Consider the following 18,307-nt stretch of genomic DNA (forward strand, 5'->3'; position numbering starts at 1 on the left):
CATATTAGTCTAACAGCTATCTTTCCTTTCCAGCGCGCCGCTTGGGCGGGAGGAGGGCTGCGTTTTGCCTAGGAGCCGCACGTATCAGCCTTCTGCTGGTGTCACACGGGCTACTTGACGGTGCAGTAATTGCATCGCCTTTTGAAAGATGCAGTCATTGCATATCAACGTCCACAAAAAAAAACGATGGGGAACGTTGTGAGTTGCTGCGGACACCGCAACTCTACATTTATACCCGATACTTAGTCAGTATGGCTCTCCTCCGGCAGACGCCGCTAATATTGAACGACACGACAAAGAGTGCGTGCGAGATTCCGCAACCGGATAGATATGGTAATTTTCTATGATTCTGCGTTTTTAGTTTTCTCGAATCTGCAATATTGTGTATGCAACAGATTTTCGTCCTTTGTGTGGCCGTAAAGGGGTGGGGCGAAATTTTGAGATATACGTTTTATAGTGAGTTCCAACAGAAATGCGGATACCAAATTTGGTTACTCTAGCCTTAATAGTCTCTGAGAATTGTAGATGCCTCATATATTCGTCTTTTGCGGGGGCGGAAGGGGGTGTGGCAAAATTTTGAGACGAAACGGTCCAGGTCCGATATCACAGGAGTGTGGATACCAAATTTGGTTGCTCTAGCTCTTATGGGTTTTGAGATCCTTGAACTCATATTTTGCAGTTGTCAAACCCGACCATGAAACCTGTGTGTTAGAGAGAGACAGAGCGAGAAAGAATGAAATTGTTTTCTTGATTCTGGCTATAATATTGAAGATATAACCATCCTCTACGATTCTGATTTCAAAACACCCCCTTCCGCCCCCGCAAAAGACGAAAATCTGAGGCATCTACAAATCTCAGAGACTATTAAGGCTACAGGTACCAAATTTGATATCCGCACTTCTGTTGGATCTCACTATAAAACTTATATCTCAAAATTTCGCCCCACCCCCTTCCGGCCACACAAAGGACGAAAATCTGTTGCATCCACAATATTGCAGATTCGAGAAAACTAAAAACGCACAATCATAGAGAGTGACCATATCTATCCGGTTGCTGAATCTGGATCAGATCGGATCATTTTTATAGCCAAAAGGAACAAATCTGATTTTCTGTCTCTCTCGCACGCATTCTTTGTCGTGTTGTTTAATATTAGCGGCGTCTGCCGGAGGAGAGCCATACTGACTAAGTATCGGGTATAAATTTAGAGTTGCGGGCTCCGCAGCAACTCACAACGTTCCCCATCGATGGGCTCAGTGTGCAGAGCCGCACGCTTCTAAGCGATATCTAGCCGATGGTTTTTTAATGCAGCTCTGAATAATTGACATTCACAACGAAAAAATTTATGAAAAGTTTGTGACAAAATTAAAAAAAAAAAAACAACACCAAGAGCACTGTGGTATGTGTGCACTGTGTATGTGCAGGAAGATAACAAAGATTGCAAAATTTGTTTATTTGTTACGGCTGCAATGTTTTGCAATGGCTGATCTCATAATTTCCGCTTACTGATTAAAACTAGAAGAAGTGTCGCTCCGATCGGGCTGTTCTGGGAGCTTACATGTATTTCTAACCAAATTCCCGTTAATTGAGATGTTGTGTGTGTTAAGAATGTTATGCAAGATTCAGCTAGCTATTATAATGGCGCTGATATTCTTTGTGTGGCTATCAAGACCTTTTCCAATAAATCGAAATCGAGCCTGTATATGACCTCTTCGAACTCATTTATGTTGTTTTCTGTTCTGTCGAACACCACCAGTAGCTTTTGCAGAAACATTCTTTGTTGTTAGTACAGCTAATACAAATTTTAAATTATTAAGCGTACAAATTTGTTGTTTGTTATTGCAGTCAGCTGTTGATTTGGATGGTGGCATTTAGGAATCGAGGTTTCACATCTGTCAAAAAATCCCATTGTTCCCCGTAGATGTGCTGTGTGCGAAAAGGCTACTAACACAATATAAATAATCAGCCAGGCTCCGTTTTTCACATTCACAAAAGTTTTCCGATTTACTTTTGAAATCACATAAATTGGGGCTCTCTTTTTCCCATTCCGCAAGATTTCTTCGTTTTCAAAACGAAAACATTTTCGTTGACGAAATGAAAAGTAAACGGCTTTTTATACAACAAAACGAACCTTAATTGCAAAAGGAAAAAAATAGATGACTTATTGATGCATTAACATAAACTTGATACCTATATCAGGGTAATTTAACTTGTGCTTTCTTTATAAATAATTTTATTTTAACCCAACCTAAAATTTGGTTCGGAAAAAATTGGCCACAGCAACAACAAATTTCGTTTTGGTGTAAGCAGCTTACGCATTCCGATTTGGTTATCGGAACGTTGGCAATTAATAAATTTTTGCGTATAACACCACAAATGTGCATGTAACAGCTCAGACTGTGCTTGTAACATGCGCTCAACAGAACATCTGGGTGAGCACAGCTGTTTCTCGCCCAATTTAATTCGGACTTCAAAATGTAACATGTCGATAAAAAAAATATGTGAAAAATGGAACACCTTAAAACGAAAACGAAACGTTTTGGCTGAAAACGTAATCCGCAAAAGTAAATGAAAAACGGAGCCTGCCTGAATATAAACCTTCGATGGGACACACAACTCATGCTATCACCACTATCTACATACGTAATAGCCTCTGCACACTGAGCCCATCCCGGGGGAATGGTGGGATTTTTTGACAAATGTGAAACTCCGATTCACACTGCCACCATCCACCATCCAACATCCATCAAAAACAGCTGATGCCAATAACAAGTTCATTAAATTTGCGCGGAAGATTTATTAATTCTTAATAATGGATGATAGAGATATAGCAATTATTTCGGCTGTGGTTGCACAGCAAAATATTTTCTTGCACCAACTAATAATGTTGCTTAATGATGATGACGATGAGGACTTTAACTTTGACGAAGATGAGATGCTTGACTGGGTCACTGCCATAAAAACACAAAAGCCAGGAAGGTTATGGTCGTATGTGAGTACTTCTACTAACTTCAACCAAAGTTTAAAGTACAAGGACATATTTTATGGTTTTAGAAGCGGTTCGGGACATTTTGGGAGAAAGATGTACCAGAAAACAACGAGGCGTTTTTCAAAGAGAGTTTCCGAATGGAGAGGCACTGCTTTGATATTTTAGTGAATCGGCTTGAAGTGCTGCGAAAGAAGGACACCAACTGCCGAGCTGCAATTCCTTTGGAAAAGCGCATCGCCATTGCGCTATACACTTTGGGCTCGTCCTCTGAGTACCGAACAGTTGGCAGGCTTTTCGGTGTAGCTCCAAACAGTGTGTGTAATGTACATGTACACATGTGAATTTTTGCGTGGTCCGCGCAAATCTTCAATTTTCTCCTGCCATATGTCAACCAGCAGGCACTCAAGCGCGGCACTCCATTTCACCCTGCCGCCTGCTGTTGTTCTCTTGTTTGCTGCATTGTGTAATAATATTATATATTATAAACAATAAAAAACAAATATATCTATTCAACGTACCACTGGAGGAGTTTTCTGGCACTAAATCCATTTTATTAATAAGTTTTTGGTCTGCTGTCCTTCCGAGCTGTTCTGTTGTTGTTTTTGTTTTTTGTTAATTTTGTCACAATCATTGTTTACGTTTTCCGCATAACAGCGGACAGCACCAAATATCAAATATATGCATGATTAGAACCGCAACATTTACCGGACATCACTAGCAATCCGGCAGCGCTCGGCAAGTACAACGCAATAAAAACGGCCATAGTCAAGGAGTACACAGACTTCGATCACCGGAAACTAATCAGACTCTTATACGAGATGAAGTTGAGCGCAATAAGAAATCAGCCAATCTAAACTTTCCTCATGACGGCGCTGGAGCGCCTAACTCGGCCAAAGTAGCGCTACAAGCAGAAAAAATAATGGATTCTCAGAGCCACGCCACAGTATCCACAGTACAGACAAATGCCAACAACACTGCAAGAGGAAATCGACGCTCTTCGTAAGGAAAACTGGCAGTTGAAACCAGAAGCTTCCCGCAAAACTACAATAGGCAGCTCCAGCAAACAGGAAAACTGAGGGCCACCATGTCTCCGACGCCAGAAAGCCATTGCTTGTTCGTAACGGACAAAACAACGAAAATTCGATACCTCATAAACCGGTGCCGACATTTCTATACCGCCCCCAGAAAAATCGCAATGCTCAATCGCAACCAATTTATTCGCCTCGAAAGGCACTCCAATCAAGATTTATGGCACAAAAATTACCACAATCAACTTTGAACTTCACAAACAAATGTTGATCTACCTTGTCATGGACAAGTGTAACCAACAAACTCAAGGCAAGTGGAATAAATCGCTGGACTACATATTGTTGTCATCATGGACACAATGCGGCGACATTCTCAAGCGCCATTACGTTTCCTTCCTGAATCTAGCACGCCTCACATAGAATAGCAATTCGGTGCCGAGATTGATATCTGTAATTAGAATTTCCCACTCAACACTCCGTTAGAAGATAAAAGATTGTAAAAAACTCCTGACGTCGACATTTTGCTATGCACTGAACCATTTTTCTACATCCTTGCAGTGGGCCAAGTTAAGCTGGGTCCTAACTTACCTACACCACAAAAAACGCTCTTTGGGCGGTTAGTTGCCAGCAGTCATCGTTCGCAACACACCGCTGCGGTGGCGAAAGAAATGGAGGACCCCAGAATCAGACCGCACGGAGACCTGCCGGCAAGTCCGAAAAACCCTGCGGGTCTCAAACTTTTTGGAGGCGATGAGAGACTTAGCGCAGCAGATAGACGACCAGCTCACAGACCACCTACTCTCGCATGTGATTGTACCATGAGCCTAAAAAAATCATTTAGGGGCACGCAGTCGCCGATCTGCTAGTGGAACGCCGAGATCGCGGAGGCTCGACGCACCTGATACCAACGGGACCGCGGAAGGAACGCCAGCAACGAACTGGTCGGAGCTACGAGTGGCCTATTGTATGACTAGGAAAACTTTAAAGGACCACATTACGATAAGCAAGCGGGAGTGCTTTCTGCAGCTGTGTGACTCAGCAGTGCACGACCCATATGGAAGAGCCCCCAAAGACGGTGATGAAACGATAACACGCCAGCTCCCTCTGACCCTGTTGACCTCTGTTGTTCCTACCTAGGGAATACAACCTTTTAAACGACAACGAAGCACTTCAGACTCCACACTTGGTGGAGTCAGTCACTGCGGACGAGCTTCTCTCCGTGGCCCGCAAGATGAAGTCAAATAGGATTCCCGGCCATGATGTAATATGCAACCGGGTGGTAAAACTGGCCATATCGCTCAAACCCCACGAGTTTGCTACGGTGCACACGCAATTTCTCCGAGAAGGACAATGGAAGACCCAGAACCTTGCGTTAATACCGAAACCAGGCAAGCAGTCAGATGACTCTTCTCATATCGTCCGATATGACTGATTGACTCAATGAGAAGAGTGCGTACGACAAAGCTTCAAGCCAGTTCAGCTTCAGAAAAGAAATGTCAAGGGTGGATGCCATAGGCAGGGTTACCTGGATCGCGTCGAAGTTGGTAGAGGATTGACTGATTGTTATCCTGTATATCAGGAACGTCTTTGACTCGGTGCAATGGGACTGCATCACCGACTCACTAAGTCAGCAGGACATCCCTCTACACCTTGAACTCAATCACTAAATCCCACCGCATTCCCCAATGATCGGTCATGGGTCCACTCTTGTGGAACATCGTAAGGCAGCTATTCCAGGGTCGTAAAGTCTATCAAAAGTCGCTGCGCGTTTCGTTGTGGTTTTCGTGACCAACTCAGATGACGCTGCGCTGGTGTAAACGGCCATGAAAACTCCCCACCCTGCAGATGGTGTGTATCTCAGAAGACGTTGAGCATATCATTTTTGTCTGCGTGCGCTTCGATGGCATTAGGATCAAATTATGCCGATCCCATGGGGGGGGCAACTCACGTCCAGTAACCTAATTGAAGTGATGATAGAAGACGTCAAGATATGAACGACTTAGAAGGTAGAGATCTTGGCGCGAACCATCGTCCCTGCGCAGCAATACTTCGCGACTTTCCACAGAGACGCGGAACTTCCTACTATACTCCCCCATTTCCTTACTTTTTTTTTAATAGTAAACTATTAACTTATCAATTTCTTTCTAGGCGTACAATTTAAATGGTATCTTACTTGAAATAGCTCATCAGTGTAGAACGTTTTGATTCCAATGCACCGAGTCGTTGAACGAATGCTTTGGGTCACGTGTCTTTGGTCACCAGCCCTGACTTCTCAGCGCCTCAATACTACATACCAAAGTGGTGTTCATTGGCTTTCAACAAAATATCGCTAAATTACATCCTGCTTGTTGGTCCAGCGCCACCTATCAACACCAGCACCTAGATTGGTTCTCCGTACCGCTCCCCTGCCCAATTATCTAGACGAGGATAGTGTGCTGCTGATTCGGACTGCGACGATCCGTCAGGTTTTACGGGTGAGCCTCACCCCTGTTGCTCAGGATATGCCAAGTCCTGTTCTGGATCCTTTTTCCGCGGCCACTAACCTTGACGATGGACGGTATATACGCATTTTTTCCAAAATATAGCGCGTATGAGCATGTGATTTTCACATTGTCATTTTGGTTATAACTTATGCCCAATTGTTCTGTTGGATGACGACTATATTCTGGATCTGATTGGTGGTACGGTGTCAGCGCATCGTATATTTCACCGAATAGCAGTTATGGAATTTACAAAGCGCACACACCAAACATTGCCAACATACATAGAAGGTAATCTACGAGACCTTCAGCGTCGCTGCGTTGTTAGTGACTTCAGTTTGGCATTGCTGGTATGATTCGCCGATCCACAGTCATCAGCTATGATGCCAAGCAATGTACATTTGCCGCACGAAATTTATTTCTAGACGGTCTAGACGAGTCGCCAATTCGCAGTCATCAGCTATGATGCAAAGCAAAATTACTATATCTTTTAGACTGCAGAACCTGAACCAGATCGTATTGTTATTATTATAAGAATGAACAAAACAATTTCATTTTCTCTTGCTCTGTCTCTCTCTAACACACACGTTTCATGGTCGTCTTTGCCTATCGCAAAATGTGAGTTCAAGGATCTCTGAGACTATAAGACCTAGAGCAAACAAATTTGGTATCTACACTAATGTGATTTCGGACCTGCACAAGTTTATTTCAAAATTACGCCCCACCCGCTTCCGCCCCCGCAAAGGACGAAAATCTGGGTAATCCACAAATCTCAGAGACTATTAAGGCTACAGTAACCAAATTTGATATCCGCATTTCTGTTAGATCTCACTATAAAACGTGTATTTCAAAATTTCGCCACCCCCTTCTGACCACAAAAAGGACGAAAATCTGTGGCACTAACAATATTGAAGATACGAAAAAACTAATAACGCACAATCATAGAGGATGACCATATCTATCCGGCTGCTGAATCTGGATCAGATCGGATAATTTGTATAGCCAAAAGGAACCAATTAATCTGCAGTGATTGATTTATTGATATTTTAATATTACGAGCAGATCAATTGAAAAACTGCGCACCATACCTTCGCTTCTAGCTCTTAAGCCGATTGTATTTTGTCTTGCTCCTGCATTCTCCGCCCTTTGCTTAAATATCATACAACATATTTGTCACTTTGTTTTGATATATCATCGCATCTCTTTTATTTGATTATACTTTGTGTTAATCAGCAGTGTTTCATTTGCAAAGTAGTGTTTAATATAAATAAAATATCGCAACGTAACGCATCGGAATCGTGCAGGTAATTTATTATTGTTTTTTACCCAGTCTGCTTTTCGTTATCGTTTCTTCGGTGTGCACTGTTCTCGCGCATCAGCGTTTGCATCGGCCACACTCTCTCGAAAGCATGCCTCGCCGTTATCTGTCAATCCGCCAACGGCGGCTTCGGTGTTTTTTACACCGAGCAATGTGCTTCCATCGAGCATCCAAGTTCCCATCACCATCAATCCCATCCCTGCAGTTTCTGCTGCCATCACTTCTGACGTGGTGAGTGCGGGTGCGGTGTGTTGGTTGCTGGTGATGTCTTGCTACAATTCCTGCTACATCCGTTGCTGCCAATTCTTCTGCCCCAGGACCGAGATCTCTTTTAGGAGTGGCTCCACCATCAAGATCTCGCTCGGGACTTCAACTTAGAACAGTGGTCCCTCGGAAAGCAATATTTGTTTCCCGTCTTATTCCTGAGGCTACAACGGAGGCCGTTAAACAACATCTTTCCTCTAAACTTAACGCTTCGCCTGATGATATAGTTGTGACTAAATTTACATTTAAACATAAGTGCAACATAACATCCTCCAAAATTCTTCTCCCTGATTATTTTCTATCAAAATCTCTTGAACCGTCAATATAGCCTGAGCATAAAATTATGCATGAGTTCCTTCACAAAGATTCGAACTCGAGTCCCAGAGTTACCAAACCGGCTGCTCCAAAAAACTGATGTACCATTTTTCTAGTCACTATCAGAACGTTCGCAAATTGTTGGGCAAATTGCGTCAAATTCATACAAATAGTGCGTCTTTTGATTTCGATGCCATCGCTTTTACCGAAACTTGACCTAAGTCTTCTATTAGAATTACACTATTTATAGAATGGACCGCCCATTTTTTGCAGTTGGGGTTCTGATTGCAGTCAAATCTGATTTCTCATCTGAGTTATTCCCGTTCAATAACATTCATGGAATTGAATTTGTAGCAGTCAAAGTTTTACCTATTTAACCTGCTCCTACATTCCTCGCATTTCTGTTAACCTGCTAACCTGTTGTTTCCCAATTGCCACAATGTCTTTATCAATGGGCTAACGGATACTTCCCTTGTCCACATTAATGCCGTTAAAAACATTACGGACAGACTTCTTGACCTCATGTTTGTTAACGATGCTGCTCATGCTACGGAGAAAGCCCAATATCATTCCCTGAAGATCCTTCCCATCCAACTTTATCGATATCCGTTGATCTGGTTATGTGGCTCCTTGCCACATAAAGTGTTTTCGCAAAACAAACTTTATCGATTTAGATCTACATCTCTTGCTTGTTGATTGGTCGTTTCTTTATTCATTACTGAACATAGTTGCAACTGTTAACTCGTTTTATAGTTCTATTTACTCCGACCTTAATACATTTGTTCCAGATATCACTGTAACTGTATCGTCGGCCTTAGCTCTATACCCCTCCGCTCGCTCTCTGTTCCTTGCCGTTAATAGTCAGTGTTATAATCATTACCTTTCACAATGTAGTAGAAACTTTTGTAATGATCCTAAAAAATTCTATTCGTTCGTTAACTCTAAGCGTAAGTCAAACGCTTTTCCTCTGTCCCTTCATTACCGCAACAAAACAGAAGCTTCTGCTGTTGGTTTTGAAAATTTATTTGCTACCTTCTTCCAAACAACGTACTCGTCTGCGGCTCCTTATAAGGTACCAAGTTGCATTTTAAAACACTGTGCCCTGTCCCTTTACAAACCCTTGACCTCCAACCTCTCTTTGGAACAGTCTTGTCTCCCAGTAAGTTGGAATGAGTCCTACATCATTCCGCTTTACAAAAAAGGTTCAAGATCAAATATTGAAAACTATCGTGGTATCGCAAAGCTTTCCGTCATCCCGAAGCTTCTTGAGTTCCTGGTCACCCGGCAACTGCAACATCTTTGTTGCAGCTTTTATATCTCCGTCGCAACACGGTTCTTTCAGACATCGTTTAACATCGACTAACCTTCTTAAGTTTTCTAACCTAATCCACCGTGGTTTTCAAATTGGTTTGCAGACAAATGTAATTTTTACGGACTTCAGCAAGGCATTTGATTCCGTGAACCATACTCTGCTTATTCAACAGCTCTCTTTATTAGGATTCCCAACGAATCTTCTAGATTGGATTTTGTCTAACCGTATTTTATTTGTGAATGACCATCTTCAAGTTACAACATACTCTACTACACTAATATATACTGATGATGTTAAAATCTGTCTGCCTTACTCTGATTGGTATTTGCACACACGCCTTCAACTGGATCTAAGTAAACTTCTATTGTGGTGTTCAGATTGACTTGGGCGTTCCTTCTAGACCTACCCGTACTTTTAGGCCAATCCGCTTACCCATATGTAGGTCTAATTATGCCGAAGATGAACCTTTTTGGGTAATATGCCATAATTATAACTCCCTCTGTCATACCTTATCCCCTGAACTATCCCTTAAACAAATAGCATGCAATATTTATAATAATGCAATTTTATAATTACCTAAATTTAACTATCTTTTAACTTCCCTTTTTTCCTCCTTTTGTAATTAAGTACCATTATAAACAGATAATTGTTAATTTAATAAATAAATAAATAAATACCAAGCTGATGCTGGCTGAAAAAAGTCAAATTTTAATCTATGCTTTCAGCTTTAGTGTTCCCGAGACCTAACGGGGAACAGATATTATAACATTTAGACTACTTACCGCCTGCGGATGTGGCCAAGGTGCTCAGCTGGGCAATGATGAGGATCAAATAGGTGATGGTAATCCACATTATGCAGCTTCAATGATGTGTTTTAATTAGTAGGCGTCGACGTCAACGTCTGTGTTAGCGTCAATGCTAAGTCTTGGTTGTCCTCTCCTCGTTTTTTAAAGGTTATTTCCCCTTTTTATTCTCGTTCCCGAGGATATTTACCAAAAGGTACTCTCATGCATCCAAACTTTAATTGGCACATTTGAGACAATCAAAAAGTAATTATGCGTCGTAATAGTCGTAGCTTAAGTATTCTTGTGATGCTGAAGCTGCACTATATTTTAGATATCAATCTACTGCAGCTATTGGCACATTGGTAACACTCAATTCTATTTTTTTCGTAGGTCAGGTTGTGTGGCAGTGGATGGCTGTGATGATGAGTTTATCTGCGTTTGCAACAAAGACTGCGTCTAGGCTTTTATATGCATCAGGGTAGAGCTGAAATTGTAGCTTCATTGTGCTAAGCAAGGCACTCTATGTTTTCCTCACCTCAGCTATTTCATTGACTCACTCACGATTCACTCATTCAATCAAGCTTTTGGATCTCTTTTCAGCTTTGTTATCTGTACAGTAAAAAAACACACAGAATCGCAAACCAAAATAATATCCAATCCGGTAAATCACAGTGATAGTATTATCACTTTTACTTATATAATTTGAAAACGCTCAAATTGGAACGTTTACCCGACTTAAGTGTTTGAGTCAAGTTGCATCGAAATCTGTATTTGGATTTGGTGTTTTCAATTTCCTAAAAACGAGCTGAAAAATAAAAATTAGAAAAGCTAATTTTGGACTGAAAAATAACTTAGTGGGAATAACTGTAAAATTTCAAAATAACTTCACCGAGTCTTTAAAAGATGAAATTGTCAGAAATGTGTCGAATAAAGTTAGTTAACATATTGCTAGTTACAGATTTTCGAATATACATTTTTTAGCATTGAATGTATTGAGCACTTACGAAAAAATTTGCAAAATTTGTATATAATCGTATATGAATATAGTGCGTGGCAAGAGCACAAGAGTTGCGGCGCTAGACAGCTGTTCAGATGGAAGTCTGCACACAGACAGTATGAAGCTTCACTGATGTTAATGCTGACAATGACAATTTGCACTAATTAAGCAAGGACAGGCATTAAGCAGCGGCAGCGAAATTGTTGCCAGAGATCAAATTAGACTCAAACGATTAAATAATTAATAGTAATTTGTGGGAATGAATGGGAATGACTGGCTGCACACGTTCTTATACCGTGTACTCGTGAAATACAAGGGTATACTTTATTAAAATACTGTTTGTAACATGTACTGCGTGTAATGAGTATGGCTGTATTAAATCTGTTTTAAATATTGGTCTGCCATTCAATTGTGAAGAAGATATTCGATCAATTAAAACAAGTGTTTTCTGACTTATTCAGTGCACTCAGTAAACAGACGAACAGAAAAGAGACAGCTTAAAACCTCCCCACATTTTTATTGACAGACGGCCGTACGGACCGACATACAAACATAACAAAATAAAATTATCTCATTATCCTGGTAAAAATTATAAATATATACGTATGTACATATGTATGTATATGTATAAAGGGTTGGAGAGGTTTCTTTCTGTGTGTTTCAAACATCTGCGCCAAATAAATACAACCTTTCCAAGATCAAGACTTATAGACTTATTAATTATTCTTTGGCAGACGATTTATTTCGAGAAATGTATTCAAGCGGTATATTAGATTTGTGGTGAAAGTTGATGTGTGTAACGTCCATAAGGAACCCCCGTTTCCGACCCCCCGTAAATATATTCTTGATCAGCATCAGAGTCGATTGACAGTCGAGAGTCGAGAGAGTCAAGAGCAACGACATTTTTCTATCCAGACTTCTGAAATATGTCACTGTTATAAGTGTATTTCAAAAATTCGCCCCGCGGCCTTCCGCTCCCGCAAACGATGCAAATCTGTGGCATCCACAATTTTGAAGATACGAGAAAATTATAAATCATAGAAAATTACCATATAAGACAGATTGTCGAATTTGGATCAGATCGAATCATTATTATAACCAATAGGAAAAAAGGAACAAATCAATTTTCAGTGGCTACGCAGCGCCCGACGACACGTTCTGACTGATTTTCTGTCTCTCTCGCACGCACTCTTTGTCGTGTCGTTCAATATAAGCGGCGTCTGGTGGAGGAGAGCCATACTGACTAAGTATCGTTCCGGCCGCATCAGCAACGCACAACGTTCCGCCTTGTTTTTTTTATAGTTTTTTTTTTCTTTTTTTTGACAGTTATTCTGATTGTCGACATCAAGAAATAACATTTCATGAGCGGACCAAACAGGTCTCCTGTTACATCTCCTGTCACATCTGTAGCGGAAGAAATTTGATACAAGAAATATTCGTCTATTAATCAAAATTGTGCAAGCACTGTGTGATTTATCCGATCCGAAAAAAGTTTTTCAACTCTAGAAATAGAACACCTATGTTATTGAGTTCGAAGACCCATCGCATGTTTTATAGAAATCGCCTGGGGACCACTGTTGCCATTTTAGCTTATTTTAAGCTAGATTTTGTTTATTATAAAATCAAATAGCTTGAAGAATAATTGAAATGCTTATAGCTTGAAATCTAGCTTATTTCAAATTTCATTTAGCTTATTCTGGTCTGTAAGGCAACAATTGGGGCCAAGTTGTGCGAATTACGGCAGCATGCTGTCGTTAAAAACATATTCAATGCAAGCATGACACAAACTAACAAAACTTTTATTAGAAAGTCCTCAAAATCAGAAGAGCAGCAGGCTGCACTTTGTTTGTACATTGCTGATCACTCGGCTATAGCATAATGAAATGGATAAAATAATGCATTACTTTAATTAAAAATTGAACAAAAAAATATCAATAAAATTCAATTACCCATTATTTTGATGTGTTTTTATGATTATCTTACTTTTGAGCTTTTTTAATTTTTAGCTTATTCTAGCTTATTTTTTTCTTCAATCTAGCTTATGGTGACTCTCAAAATCTGGCAACACTGCTGGGGACTAGAGAAATCTTGATTATTTACACCGGCCAATTTAATTTCTTAAAATCTCATTTTGAGCGAACATTTTTCAAAAAATATAATATTTTTAGTGCTATATGGACGTTATTTATTATCTTCAGATTCAAGAATATCATACATCCAGTAGATTGTCGATTAAAAGGACTGTCGCGTTGCAATTATTACTACATACATACATACATATATGGCATAATGGTATAATGGCTTAATTTAATGTGTCAATTGCACTAAGAAATAAACTATTGTTGATATAAAATACTTATATTATTGACTTAGCATTGGAAGGCAACCAAATTTTGTACACCCAATTCGTACATTTGATTTAATTCATACAAGCAAAATTCAAGGCAGTCCTAGAAAAAACATGTTTATTATTTTAGCACTAGCTTAAAATATACATAGATTTCAATTGGTACATCAAGCTTGGATCGTGTATTTTAGATGCGTCTCGCAGAAAAGATTTGCATAGCACTCTCAGAAGTAGCAATTTGGTTCGGTTTTTATGTTTTTGACATAATTTTACCCGTTTGTTATGAAATCACTCAGAACACACCTAGTTTTACCAATTTTCTCACTTATTTTCATTATTGATGGACCTACTACCTTCGATGCTTTTATTTTCGATTTTGAAAAGGACTTACCATAGCCCAAATTTCTTTCTCATAATAAGGACACTCGAATTGATTTTTGAGAATTTTTTCGATGTCAATATGAGTGTCGTATTCAGGTGTCGAATACTGCAATTTATGCTTAATTGAATAATGATTTTTAAAACAATTTAAATTCATCGTTTTCTTTGGATTTTGCCGAAGTGTCGGGGACTGTATGTACATACATATCTACCAAATTCTATTAAAGAGATTAAGCTCATATTTGTTCTTCATTTTGTTGTTACCAACATAGTAAATGTCGACTACACAGAGGTCTGTAAAAAAAAATGCATGAGTAGGTTGTATGTACATATGTACGTGTATGTACATGTGTGTGTACATAGAAAGACAGAAACCCTTCTGAATCGAACCACTGCAGTGACCAGTCAAAAATAATTAATTTAACAATTAATTCTGTCAAGTAAGTAATTCCTTGCTATGTACATACATGTACATATGTATAAACATACCGGTCTGGCGATAGGGGGGTATGGACTATACTCTAACAGGGGTGTTCAAGAGGGACCGCGGCGGACGTTAGGCATACAGTGCGAGAATAAGCTCGAGTCCGAAAAGAGAGCAAAGACAGCTCACTAGCCAAAGCGGAATAGGGGGATGAAAATGAACAATTTAAAAGGTAACACAAGCATACTCTGTGCTCTTGACGGCGCAGTTTCGAAAAAACTACAGAGTAAGTGGTTGCATATACTGATTGCGTCGACGTCAACGCTGACAACGCATGCTCAGAGTCAGGACACTTGTGGAAAAGGAAAATTCAAAAAGGGAATGCTGAGCTCGATACCCGAAAACGCTTAATAATTATCGATCCAACACAATTAATACAATCTAATCTCTGGGAAGCTCTTCCAGTATAAATGTACATATGTACATACTTATGGGAAATTCACGTTTTTTAAAGATTCTACATATCCTGTGTATCGTACTTGTCCCGTGGTCATGCGCAGCCTGCCGCGCCTCGTTCTGTCGTTGCGAGTCGCCCATACATACCATATGTATATCAGTTGACAACACTATAATGGCAAAATTAGTCTTTGGAGTCTACATATGTATCTAACTATGCACATATGTATGTATGTATGTAAATGTACATATATTCTTACATTCGGATTTATAGCGATGTCAAAAAAAATGACTGCTTGCATGAATACTGTACTGTGTATACATACATATGTATGTATGTGTACGTACGCACATATGTACATATATCCTTGTATTTACATATGCATATGTACTTATTTATTTATCTTTATTGTTCCTTTGTTACGATTAAATTCATATACCAATACATTTTTAAGTACTTAAAAGACATTCCCGGGTTCACGCATAGTTGTACATGAATATGTATGTATGTACATATTGATGTAAATACATACATATGTATGTGAAACCTGAAAATTTTCAACCGTGTTTTCATTTTGTTTTTTTACTTAAGACGTCAGCGACATACGACATATGTACATATGTATGTACTTGGAATGCATGTACATATGTTCATATGTATATATGGACTTGGTACGTGTCTGTATTTGTATAGCTATTTTACTTACATTTACATAGGCAGCTTAGGTTCCTCAATTCTCTCAATATTCCGAATTAGATTTTCAATTGATAATGAATTATTCTAATTTACTATTGGTAAAATTTTGCTGAACTGCTTCATGAACACACTCTGTTTCTTAGTTGGGCAAACAGTAAAAAAATATTCAAAAAATTCTCAAAAATATGATATTTTTCGCTCTTTATTTTATTTGATTAATTATTAATCTTATTATTTATTCTTTCTATTAAATTAAAAGTTTCGTAGCCGATAGCTGGTCGATTGGTTAGTCGGTTGATCGAATTATTGGTGGCGAATTTATTAAGGCGAGGAAAGACTTCTGTACCGTATTTAATTTCACATAATGGCTTCCGGTTAACCGTTAGTAGAGCAACATTTACGTAAACAATGTGTGAACATTTTTTTGCGTGGTCTAAAGTTTATTTTGTTGCGTGACTATTACATTCTACTTTTTTGTACTTGGAATTCAAATTCGACTTCAGCGGCTCCAATTGAGGCATTTCTTGATTTACATATGCTTCCAACTGTATTCTTTTGTACCCCTCTTGTGACTGCTTTTGCCGTCGGTCGACCCCGGTCTTGTTAACACGTACCGTGATGGCAAACAGCGTTCTTAAGCTCTTGCATACGTCTGACGACTTGCGATTTTTAACGAGAGTCGCCATTCTGGCTGCAGGACGCAGACGCAGAAAGAGAGAAAACGAGGCTGGCAACCCGGCAACTATTACTCTTCAGTTTTTCCGGAGAGTTTGGGATGTCATCTCAGCACTCTCGCGCATTCGGCTTCAGACACAGCCCAAAAAGATTCGCTCTTAATATTCTCTCACTCAACACCCACGACACACATTGAAAATCAGACACTTTTCCTTGTAGCTTCAAATTCCAGCGAGTCTGAAGAAAATATTAAATAAGATAAAAGGCTTACATATATACATACATACATATGTGTGTCGTATATGTTTTGTAGTTATGTTTTCTATTTCCCTGTAACGGGTATTATGATCTCGGCCAGAATTTTGAGACGCAGAGATGAAACTAATTCCGGCTGCATATACTCGTAGTACCATATGCACATATGTTCATCTGTTCATATGTTAACCAAAACGAGTGTAAAGTTTTGCATCAAAGCAGTAGGGTTCGTGAAAATATACGGCTATTGATGCTGATCAAGAATATATATACTTTATGAGGTCGTATACCCAATACTCAAAATGAGTATACCGGTATATTCGATTTTAGGGGAAAAGTGGATATGTGTAACGCCCATAAGGAAGCGTTTCCGACTACATAAAGTATATACATATATTCTTAATCACCATCAATAGCCGAGTGGATAGAGCCCTGTCTGTCTGTCCGACTTGTTTGACGCCTAGTTCTCGGAGATTATAAGAGCTAGAGCAACGAAATTTTGTATCCAGACTCTTGTGATATCTCACTTAATCAAGTTTGTTCAAAAATTTTCAACGCCCTCTTCCGCCTCCACAAATTAAAAATTTTAAAGATACGAGAAAAACAAAAACGCAGAATCATAGAGAATGACTGTATCTGGATCTGGATCAGATCGAATTATTATTATAGCCAGGATGAACTAATTAATTTGCAGTGGCTAGGAAATGACGTCCACGCGCTTACTAATTTTCTATCTCTCTCTCATACACTCTTCGTAGTGAATGTGTGCGCTCTCTGGCGAAGAAACTGACTGAGTATCGGATAGAAATGTAGAGTCGCGGCCCTAGCGACTTACAACGTTCCCCCTTGTTTTAAATTTGTAAACTAGTGTAATTGTCAGAGCTGCTATGATTATGAACATGATGCGTATGCTATGATAATGAAAAGGAAAATGAAGAATATTAAAGCGACTTCCAAGTGTCCGAAATCTAAAATCCTGTGATCACTTTCCAAATTGATAAAAATGCAATAATCCATAGTTGCAAATTAAAATCTTACAACTTTCGTTTCAAAAATTGTCTAAAGTAAGCCATTGTTTTTTTAGTTTTTTCATTTAATTTCCATAATACTTAAACTATAAGAAACCATAAACCATCCCTCCCCTATTACAGTTTCTTGTAGACTTTTATCACAAAAATCCATCTAAGAAAAACTTGATTATAAAGCTACCGACATGAACTGTTCTTTCGATTAGCAAGGATATCAAAGCATCAAAGGTCTCCAAAATTATTGTTGGCTATGAAAAAATAGTAGTACAAGCCTTATTATAACTGCAATGTAATTAGTAAAATTATGATTGTTCAGTTTAAAATATGCCGACTGTGACTTTCGCATCTGGCTCTTCATCCGCCACCTTTTCAGCTTTAAGGGTACCCGCGACCGACTGTATAACCATGCGTGTGGACAATGTCGATCTTGTTTCTGGCGTTTCTGTGGCCAGTATCGAAGCCGTCGACACTGTTGTCAATACGGTGGTTGAGCCGTATTCTAAAATCGGACGAAATAGTGAGGTATAGAGAGTCTTTATGAACCCAAGCATGCCCATGG

The 18,307-nt window shown here is 39.4% G+C and overlaps 1 protein-coding gene and 1 long non-coding RNA gene across 16 annotated transcripts in view; both read right to left on the reverse strand.

Annotated features, from left to right (window-relative positions):
* The window catches only part of mmd (disintegrin and metalloproteinase domain-containing protein mind-meld), a 557,313-nt gene extending 540,509 nt beyond the window's left edge, over positions 1-16,804 (reverse strand). For 3 of the 14 annotated variants that reach the window (XM_033383138.1, XM_033383133.1, XM_033383137.1), the window contains exons 1-2: positions 15,801-16,789; positions 10,486-11,293 (exon numbers count right to left, since the gene is read on the reverse strand). In XM_033383138.1, coding sequence (XP_033239029.1) covers positions 10,486-10,555 — 70 coding nt within the window. In that variant the 5' untranslated portion in view covers positions 10,556-11,293; positions 15,801-16,789. Of the gene's footprint in view, positions 1-10,485; positions 11,294-11,492; positions 11,597-15,800 lie in introns of those variants that run through there. The other 11 variants (XM_033383142.1, XM_033383146.1, XM_033383145.1 and 8 more) reach the window with 7 other exon arrangements.
* LOC26533485 (uncharacterized) lies at positions 2,775-3,642 on the reverse strand. Of its 2 annotated transcripts, none has more exons than XR_004470044.1 (2): positions 3,505-3,642; positions 2,775-3,440 (listed from the first exon to the last, which is right to left on the reverse strand). It is a non-coding gene; the product is annotated as an uncharacterized lncRNA (long non-coding RNA). The 2 variants fall into 2 exon arrangements; XR_004470045.1 differs by having other exon boundaries at positions 2,775-3,231; positions 3,505-3,624.
* Positions 16,805-18,307: the final 1,503 nt, after the last annotated feature.

Source organism: Drosophila pseudoobscura, chromosome X (genome assembly GCF_009870125.1).
Source record: "Drosophila pseudoobscura strain MV-25-SWS-2005 chromosome X, UCI_Dpse_MV25, whole genome shotgun sequence".
Classification (NCBI taxonomy): Eukaryota; Metazoa; Arthropoda; class Insecta; order Diptera; family Drosophilidae; genus Drosophila; species Drosophila pseudoobscura.